The following is a 9,911-nucleotide window of genomic DNA, read 5'->3' as shown; positions in this document are numbered from 1 at the left end:
TATTACGGAGATGCAATATGGATTGTATTATGCACATAATGAAGTCTAGTATAATACTTCTGTATCATTTTAGATGAAATTGTATTGTTAATAGAATGTCATTTTATATACAACCTTTGATTTCAGCAAGTCAAACACGAAAGTATTAAGAATCTAGGCAACGTCAATTTGAATAAATATTTTAACATTATAATTTTAGAATTTCTTTTTAAATTATTAGTCACCATAATAATTATAATAAAATTATACGTAGATATTTTTTTATATAATTTAAATATATGGATACTTTATTAGAATATGATTTGATAATTTTAAATTAAAGATAAAATATTAAATTATATAATAACATATTATTTATGTATTTAAATAAAGTATTAAAAATATGTACTTTTTAAGGGTATGAATGAATTTTATATTTACAACCGTACTAAAACCCTTTAAGGGTATGAATGTAATTTTATACTTAGAACCGTACTAAAACCCTTCACCCGAAGGAGAACTTTGAACCCTAGTAAAACCCTTCACTCGAGGGAGGAAAGACTTCTTCCTTAACTCCAAACCAATCTTCTCCAATGGACTTACTCTTCCGCCGGTCCCTCCGCCGTAACTACTGCCACCGCCCCTCCGCCGACACCACCTTCAAATGGGTCCGGGACCGTGGCCTCGACCACGCAGTTGAGAGGGAAAGAAACCTCAAACCTCTTCTCAACATCAAGAACCTCATCAAATCAGAGCCTTCCAAGTCCCTTCCAATCTCCATCATCACCCAGAAAAAGGACTCCCTGAAAATCCCCTTTCGCCCCATTGACTTCATACGAAGGTACCCTTCAATTTTCCAAGAATTTCTCCCTGGGAACATCGGGGTCCATCCTTATATCAAGCTCACTCCAGAGGTTCTTAATCTTGATGCAGAAGAGCAGCTGGTTTATCAAAGTGAGACCTATAAGCAACTTGTTGCTGATAGGCTGTTGAAATTGTTGATGATTTCGAGAATCAATAAGGTACCTTTAAAGATTATTGATATTTTAAAATGGGATATTGGTCTTCCTCAAGATTATTTAAAAAGTATTGTTCCTGAATTTCCTGATTATTTTCGTGTTATTGGTGATAAAGATAGTAAAGATGGTTGCTTGGGTTCCGGGGATTTTGGTGAATTGGAGTTGGTGTGTTGGAGTAATAAATTGGCAGTTTCAACTATGGAGGAGAAGGCAAAAGATGGGGAGCAGATTGTTTTTCCGGAGAGTTTTTCAAGCGGTTTTGTGATTGATAAGAAGATGAAAAAGTGGATGGATGATTGGCAGAAGTTGCCTTACATTTCTCCATACGAGAATGCAATTCATCTGTTGCCAAAGAGTGATGAATCAGATAAGTGGGTGGTGGCAGTTTTGCATGAGGTGATTGGTCTCTTCGGGGCAAAGAAGGCAGAAAGGGAGAATTTGTTTTGTCTAGGAGAGTACTTGGGTATCAGATCATGGTTTAAGAGAGCTTTGCTTAACCACCTGGGTATTTTTTATGTTTCCAGTAAGATAGGAACCTATACTGTGGTCTTAAGGGAGGCGTATAGGAGGGGAGCATTGATTGAGAGCGATCCATTGATGAACATTAGAAATCAGTATATTCATTTAATGAATGTGGTGAAGGAAGATCGCAAAGTGATTGCTCCAGCAAGTGGAAGCCAGCAGCAAGAAAGGGAGTTGAAAGGAGAAGAAAAAGACGTTGTTGATGATGATAGTGAGGATGAGAAGCATGTTGATTTATATGACTTGTCTGATTCTGAAGAAGAGGGTGCTAGATTTGATAACATTGATGACGATGATGATGATGAGGAGGAGGAGAAGGAGGAGGAGGAGGAAGAGGAGGAGGAGGAGGAGGAGGAGGAGGAGGAAGATAACCGAATGAGAGGTTCTCGACATAATGCTGCAATTACTAGAGGAAATAGAGCTAGGAGGGTTAATTTGTACAGGAACAGGGATATAAGAAATCCTGAAAGAGGAAAATCAATACGGAAACACCTAGGTGCAGCCAAGGATAATTCTGAGGAGGAGGAATATAGCCAAATGAGAGGTTCTCAAAATTATGCTACAGTTGGTAGAGGACAAACAGCTAGAAAGAATAATTTGGATGGGAAAAGGAATTTAAGAAATTCTGAAAGAGGAAAATCAATACGGAAAGAGCCAGTTGCAACAAAGGATAAAGTTCCTCGAAAATATGTGCGCAAGGAAAACAAAGGAGATAATAATGTTGCCAGGAATTCTTGGGGTAGATCAAATTTCACTAGAAGCTGAGGGAGTTCATCAGCAGAGAAGAGAACTTCTGTTTAGTAAAAGATTGAATGTGAATGCTGAAACAAGGTTTGCTTCTTGATGAGGTTAATCCTTTTTTTTTTCCCCTTTTAAATTATATATGTTTTAAATGTTTTGCTAATTGATTTATTTGATTGATCGTGTCTATGGCATATTTAGATTTGCATAACCATTTATATACGCACTTATTTGAAGGACGAAATGAGTTTTTAGAAAGAGGAAAATTTTCTCTGAAATGCTTAAGAAAGTAGCAAGGAAGAGCACAACAGCTCCCCAAATTAAATAAAAAAATAACACTGAAAGTTAGGGGGATGAAAAGTTTACCCTGTAGTAAATAGATTACCGCCAACAAGAAGAAGTAAATCGTATGCATTTATTGCAGTAGTCTCCAGTTCCAACTTCTTGATGATGTAATATGAAAATATTTTGCGACATTATTTGGTAACTCAAGCCAAAAGGTGGTAGTAATGTTAATTTTCTTCCAAATACTTATGAGTTCTCAAATACATTCCAGAAGAAGACTTGCCTTCCAATTCCTTTCCAGGTAACCTAGCATTTGCATGGGAATTCTTGATAGATATACTAGAGGAAGGTAGATAGGTAATCTCTTTTACATAAACAAAATGTTCATACATGCTTGCACAATTGTCAAATATATTAGGTTACTTTTCCACACTAAATGTTTCTAAAGCATGTTCGGTATATCAGTTTTTGATATTTCACTTCACTCAATTTAAAAAGTTACGCATTCTTTTCACTCCATTAAGGAAGGAGTTTCTAGGAGTTATACTACTATGGTCTTTACAATAGTTATGTGTGCTGCCACTTTGATCTTATTTAAGATTTTCTTTTTGTAGAGTAATATCACCAAATGAACAGCACATATTTTAGGAAAATGTGATCCTTGTAGAAGAAAGAATTGTATTACAAAATGACGTGCATTTAATATTCTAGGCATCCAGCTGCTCTGTTGAATTTTTTTCTGCGGCCTTTATGTTCACTTGTTTAGGCTATCTTTTTGCTAGGAACATCATGAAAATATTCAGAAAAATGAAGTGCAAAGGACTTCATAGTAATTGATTGAAAAATAACCTCAGTGAGAGTTTTTAATGTTATTTTTTATTATTCTGTTAATTCATTGAGATTTAACTGCAAAGTCTTTGCATCTATAGGAATCAATGAGATTTATTGTAAATTCTTGTCATTTTAAGGAACAAAAGTCTTTATGAATTGAAGGTTTGGGCTGAGTTTCAACCTAGATGTCAAAGTTTAGGATGCTATAACCCATTTTAAAATCCAGTAAGGAGAGTTCGGTGGATACATGAGTTTAAAAGAAATTCTTTCTTATTTCATATTTCAGATTTTCTCATAATTGATGCATTTGAGAATAAATCCCACACTCTGCTGCATCACTTGGCGTGTAGTCCATGAGACTTTTTAAAGAGGATTTCTAAATACTGACATGGCTGGATCTTTTGTCAAGCAAGAAAATCAACCTGGTCTGTCAGTGGCACTACTTTGATTTTGTTTTTTCCTGTTATGTTTACAATTTCATTTCATTCATTCTTCACCCGGTTAATCCCTAGATTGCTTTTGGTAGTGGAAGCTTTTGCTGTCAATGTCATTTTGTCAAAAATACCATGTTCAATTGTAAGAAGCTTCTGGAAGCATATTCTTGCTTGTTTCATCGAAATAAATGTTTTCAGTGGTTTAATGATGCCGTGTTCTGAGCATGACTAAAGAAGAGACCTGAGACTAGGAGGAAAAATGGTGTATAGGAAGACTTTAAGATACAAAACTGGAGTGCTGAAGAGATAGAGTGTAACGGCTGAATAGCTGGTGATCTGATAAACTAGGAATTGTGAACTATTATGACACCAAATATATCCAACTACTTTGGACACATTTTGGTCTAAAATGGTTTCTTGATATGAATTCAGCTACTGAGGTGTAAAACTATATTCTCTGACCATTATAAGATGCCAAGACTGGCATTATAATCGAGACTGAAGCATTTTTAGTCTGTGCTGTAGGGGTTGTAATTGAACATGAATGTTGTTTTACCATTAATTAACTACAGAGAAATCCTCAGTTGTTTAATTATTCAGTAATTTACGCGCACTAGTGGAATACATTATTCATTTTCACATTGAATCAAATCGTGCAACTGAGTTATATATTTGCAGAGGCATTGAGATTGTTGCCCTTGTAATTACAGTTTATATCAGTTTTTGTTTTCTCTAGCTGGTTGATTTGCTTCTGAACTTTTTTACATGTTATACACCATTGTTTCTTTTCAATTACAAATATAAAGCCAATCCTTTTTTTTTCATGGAAATTTATCTGTTGATTGTGCAGTTTGTTTTCTGGTCTCTGAGATGTTGCTATTGATGGGAAACCCAATTTTTGACTGTTGCAGCCAAGGTATGTTGCTAGTAGTTTCGAGAAAGTGCTGATACTCAATTTTGTAAACAGCTTGATTTGATAAAAAAGGAGAAAGTGATAAATCTTTCAGACTGTTTCTTGAGAAGAAATTTGCATTATAGAATTAAATCAAATTCTGAATTCTTATTCAGGCTGCAACCCCAAATTCAACTCTCCCTTGCGGATTTAAGATGCCTTCCCCCATACTATAGAGCTTTCTGCGTCATCAATTAACTATAGATAAACAACACATTAAGAAAATTATTTTCTGTGGGTTAAAAGCAGCTCTCAGTATAATCTTCGTTGATTATCTTAAGTTAGACTACATGCTGAATATTCAGTTGACAAGTTACTGTTTTCCTGCTGTTTATTTTAAGGTTTCAAATTTAATGATAGAGAGTTGTATTAATACCATGAAACTCTTTTCCCATATGAAAGGGACTTTTTATCCTTGAGAAAATAGATTTCTGTTTGTTTATATTTTGATCTTTTAAGGATTGACAAGAATTATAACTTAATTGAATGATTAGTTTTAACAGTGAATTTTACGTTTACACAGAGCTAATGCCTCTTTCTTTCTTTATATTTTTTGCATTAAACTTTGTCAATGAACACCAAAAGAGAGACCTGTAATGCTTGTACCATTATCTAATGTTAACAGGACAATTATTTTAGTCTCTATAAAGAAAACAACACTTTCCACTGAAAAATTGTGCCAACTCTCAATGGCCCAACTTTAAAACATTTTAGCTTCTTGATAACTTTCAACAAAAAAGCCAATCCCAAACCTATTGAGGTGTCTTATTCCATCCATTCCACTATTATAATGTCATAGTTTGGACACTGATGAACTAAATATTGGTATAGAATGTGGTATGTGCACTATCAATAGTATTTTGTGGAGAAGTTGCATAATCGTATTGGTGAGAGATAATCTCTTGTGACAAACAAACCCCAAAAATATGGAATATTTTACTTTTTATGTATTAAAAAGGCAACACAAAATTCAAGTATGACTCACATTCCCCTCCAAAAGAAGCAGCTAAACAACAAACCCATAAGAAGCTACTTAGTAGTATTTCATATCTTCCACAATCACTTTTGGCCCCCTTTATAATGCTACATGCCTTGTGTTTAGCAGTTTTGATAGCAATAAAATTATGTGCGCAAATATTATACACAATTTTGTGCACAAATAATAACATGTTATCATATGATTGAATTTTGTTTTATCTCAATTTTAAAGGTATCCAATCACATGATGACATATTATTATTTGTATACAAAATTGTACATATTATTTGTACACATTGCACTACTCTTTTAACATATCTACAAAACGTTATCCAAGAAACTTTTACTCTCTTCATCACTCTTTTGAGTGCCTCCATTGCAAGAACTAAGCTCCAAGTTTGTTAGCTTCTTAGCCTTGATGGCCTCAGCTTCCCAATCAGTCCTCAGCAAAATAACATAGAGAATGGAAACGGCACAGGCTACTTGAGCCGACAAGAGTCCAAACCAGAGCCCACTAAACCCGATGTTGAGCCCGAAGGCTAGGCCTACTGCCACAGGAGTGCCCACAAAGTAAAACGAGCCCAGGTTGACATGAGCCCCAATGACAGGCCTCGCCGTGCCGCGTAAGATGCCACAGCCAGTTGTTTGTGGGCAATTGCCCAGCTCACACAGTCCGATTATGGGTAAAACTGATGCAACCAAAGCTTTGACAAGATCATCCTTTGTGAATAAACCAGCCCATCTGTCTCTCAGGATCACCGTCCATATTACGTTTATAATGCCTATGAAGAAGGCACACGCCAATGCCACCATTGCTGCAAGTTTGGCTTTGTAAGGCTTTCCAGCTCCAAGCTCATTGCCCACCTGCAGAATTTCCACCTGAGATTCGTTCTGTTTTGTTTGTTTAAAGACAAAAGTAAACAAGTACCTGTCCTGTACTACTTTTTTTGTTTAAATACGTTTCATGTTGGCTCCCCTACAATCATGTGTGATAGATGATATATGAGTTCTATTTTTAGGAGGGGGATGGCTTATGAGATCACATTTGACATTTATTTTTATCTTTCTTTGATTTGAAACTCACCAAAGAAGGTTTACCATTATGCCAAAGGGTAAAAGAGAACTCATTACTTCCCTAAAACGCAAGATTTCCTCTCATGCACCTTCTATCCATTCCTTTCAGGAAGATCTTATCTCTGAGAATTCATTCATGGACATAATTTTATTAAACACAAATATACATATTGTAATAAGAGCCCTTAAGGGATCACAATGAGAGCACAAGGTAAATCAATAATTTAATTTTTAAAAATGTCGAAAAGAATGTGAACATTTACTATCATATTTAGAATCTCACCTATTTGCCACTTAATTTACCCAGGCGTGACATTATATTATTACTTGCTAGATAATATTATAGAGAGAAAGAAAGATAAGCATACCCGGGCAGAGACACAACCAGCAAGGGCCATGGGAAGAGTGTACATCATGCTAGTAGTCTGAATGAGAATCCCAGTGGCGGCCACAGCCAGTGTGGGATTCTCCAAGTAACCGGCCATTACAATCACAATCTCATACCACCACCACTCCAAGCAAATCCCAAGGCAGCTGGGCACTGCCAATTTCAAAAGTGGGCCAATACCACCACACAAAACCCCAATCCCACCAGTCCATCTCATCTCCCACCGTCCACTCACCCACACATACCCCACCATCAGCACCACCATGTTCAAGTTACACACTACTGATGCCATTGCCACCCCTGGCACCCCCATCCCCATTTTTATCACCAACACATAGTTCAACGGCACATGAAACATCACAGCCACCATTGAGCACCACATCATCGGCTTTGTTACCTGCTGAGATCTCAAAAACACCCTCAATGGCTGCAACAAAGTGTTTGTCAAAAGATCAGGTAAGGAGTATATTGTATAAGTTGCAGCCATTGCTGTGATTTTCTCATCTTGGCCCATGAAAACCATTATGTTTTCGAGGTTTATCCATAGGAGGCTGATGGGGATGATGGCTAGGAAAAGTATGATGATCATGCGTGGGAGAGAGAGGGAGAGGACGTCCCATTTTTGGTTTCCATAGGCTTGGCTGCACACTGGCTCAAGGCCTGAGGCTAAACCCACAAGAACAGAGTAGCCAGTGATGTTGGTGAAACCAATAGATAGGGCGCCTCCGGCAAGCTCTAAACTTCCGAGTCTTCCCAAGAAAAGGACTGAAACCACGGCTCTGATGAAAACCAGCCAGTTCATTGCTGTTACGGGTAAAGCCATACGCCATAGCTCCTTTAGCTCTTCCCAAACCTGAAAAAAGGAAAAAATATTTCTCAGTGAGAAACAAAAATGAAAATCATGGAGGAAGGAGAAAAGTGTTTTCTTTTATGGATTACCTGAGAAAGAGAGGGAAGTTTATGGGAAGATAAATCTATGTCCTTGACACTAGGCATCAGTTTACTTCAAGAAATGGTTTAAATTTTCAAAAGAAAAAAGAAGTTGAAGAACCAAACAGTGCAGAAAGTGAAAGTAATAAAAGATGAAACAGAAAACCAAGATCAAGCTAGCAAGAGTGGAGCTATCTGAGGCTATAAAAGAAGGTGAAAGGAGAGGAAGAGTTGGAAAAGAAAAGTCCTGAAGTCGAAAAGAGCACCGAATAAAAAATAACAGAGTATGTCAGCAATACATGTACGTGTATAGGAGGAAGGAGTGAAAAGAAAGATGAGAAATTTAAAGAGTTAGAGAAAGAGAAGTGAAAAAGCATAAGAATCAATAGAGATAGTAATGGGATAGTAGCAGTAGTAAGCAGTTTCTATTGAGCTTTCATTATTGTAGTTGCAGAGACAAAAGAAAGTGTATTTTTTTTTTCCCTTGGTTACAAAGAAGGTGGAGTGAGGGAAAACTATAAGGTCGTTCTCTTTCTTTCTACTTTCCTTTTTTGAGGTTAATGTTTTTAACTTTAGCAATTTGGTTGTTGGGTTAAATCAAGCTTAGGACATGTAAATTGAATCTGTTAAACATGAAACCCGTAGGATGTTTTGGAAGTAATAGAGATACATGTATGTAGGGAATGTAATGTCAATGTCTTTGAATATTGTGTAAAAGATTCTACGATTGTACAATCAAGAAAGTTGCCACAGAAATGTGATGGATAAGACTGATATGTGCCTTAATATATGTTGTGTGAAAGATTTATTTAAAGGAATCAAATCTTTGTTATTATTAATAGGGAAATAGAAAATCATGTGGAACCTAAGGGAAATTTAGGGTTGTAGCCAAGCCAGGTTGGTTCAATCTCCAAAATTGGTAGGACGTAATTTGGTTTAACTCAAATTTAAATTAAGTTTGAATCGAGATGATCAACTTCTTTTTAAAACTAAGATAAATTTGACTTAAAAAGTGTTCGACTTAGTCTAGTTTGTGAGTTAAAAGATGGTTTGATTCAGTTGAATTTGACTCATTGTTCAATTTTGATTATGTTAAACAATTATTAAAACAATGTTGTTTTACCTATAATTATATAAAATGATGTTATTGAATCACAAATTTGACTCATGAACTCAAGCGTAAGGTATGAGATACCTCAAGATGATACTATTTATATGGTATTCAAATGATGTGACGATGATGGTACTAAATTTTAAAACTATGATACTAACTTTTCTTATTACAAAAAAAAAAAAATTATAATAATATTGAAATCTTTGAATTTTTTTAATTCAACTTGAAGTTCAAGTCTTCGGTTGATGTCAGTAACGTGAGATTTAGTGTTCTAGAGTCAATTATACTGGTTGTTATTGTAATAATACTTTATTATTTGTATAACGTGTCATATTTATGAATTAATTTAAGTGACATTTTTTCATCCTTCTTGTATATGTTGTATATATGAGGTAAATGTTTTTAAAATGGTAAAATAGTGATGAAGAATCAATGTATATCTTGATTATGAGGATCATATGATCATACCAGATCTAAAAGTGTTTATAGTCTTAATTTTATCCTGATAAAGGGCACAAATAATTTAGTAAAACTATCATTGTGTTGGATAATCTTACCAAAATGTAAAATATGTTTCACTTGTCAAGATTGTTTGTGACAATTCAATGCAACATATAAGTTCTTGTTGACTGCAAATCCATCAGAGAATTTTATATAGTGGTAA

At 35.4% G+C, this 9,911-nt stretch overlaps 2 protein-coding genes across 7 annotated transcripts; one reads left to right on the top strand and one right to left on the bottom strand.

Moving 5' to 3' along the window:
• Positions 1 to 497: 497 nt before the first annotated feature.
• Positions 498 to 5,207, top strand: LOC123229831 (protein WHAT'S THIS FACTOR 9, mitochondrial). 6 transcript variants are annotated; one of them, XM_044655812.1, is made up of 3 exons: positions 498 to 1,823; positions 1,869 to 2,351; positions 4,662 to 5,207. In XM_044655812.1, exons 1-2 carry the CDS (start codon positions 573 to 575, stop codon positions 2,283 to 2,285), a joined length of 1,668 nt encoding a protein of 555 aa, XP_044511747.1. In that variant the 5' UTR covers positions 498 to 572; the 3' UTR covers positions 2,286 to 2,351; positions 4,662 to 5,207. The 6 variants fall into 6 exon arrangements, with proteins under 6 accessions (XP_044511747.1, XP_044511744.1, XP_044511745.1 ...); XM_044655809.1 differs by having other exon boundaries at positions 498 to 2,351; positions 4,662 to 4,727; positions 4,880 to 5,207; XM_044655810.1 differs by having other exon boundaries at positions 498 to 2,368; positions 4,662 to 4,727; positions 4,880 to 5,207.
• A 563-nt stretch (positions 5,208 to 5,770) lies between these two features.
• Positions 5,771 to 8,604, bottom strand: LOC123229832 (protein DETOXIFICATION 54-like). The gene is made up of 3 exons (XM_044655813.1): positions 8,143 to 8,604; positions 7,184 to 8,056; positions 5,771 to 6,605 (listed from the first exon to the last, which is right to left on the bottom strand). The coding sequence occupies exons 1-3, from the start codon at positions 8,197 to 8,199 to the stop codon at positions 6,060 to 6,062; spliced, it is 1,476 nt and encodes a 491-aa protein (XP_044511748.1). The 5' UTR covers positions 8,200 to 8,604; the 3' UTR covers positions 5,771 to 6,059.
• Positions 8,605 to 9,911: the final 1,307 nt, after the last annotated feature.

Source organism: Mangifera indica, chromosome 11 (genome assembly GCF_011075055.1).
Source record: "Mangifera indica cultivar Alphonso chromosome 11, CATAS_Mindica_2.1, whole genome shotgun sequence".
Taxonomy (NCBI): domain Eukaryota; kingdom Viridiplantae; phylum Streptophyta; class Magnoliopsida; order Sapindales; family Anacardiaceae; genus Mangifera; species Mangifera indica.
Note: the sequence above shows the minus strand (reverse complement) of the source record. Positions and strands in the feature narration are given on the sequence as shown.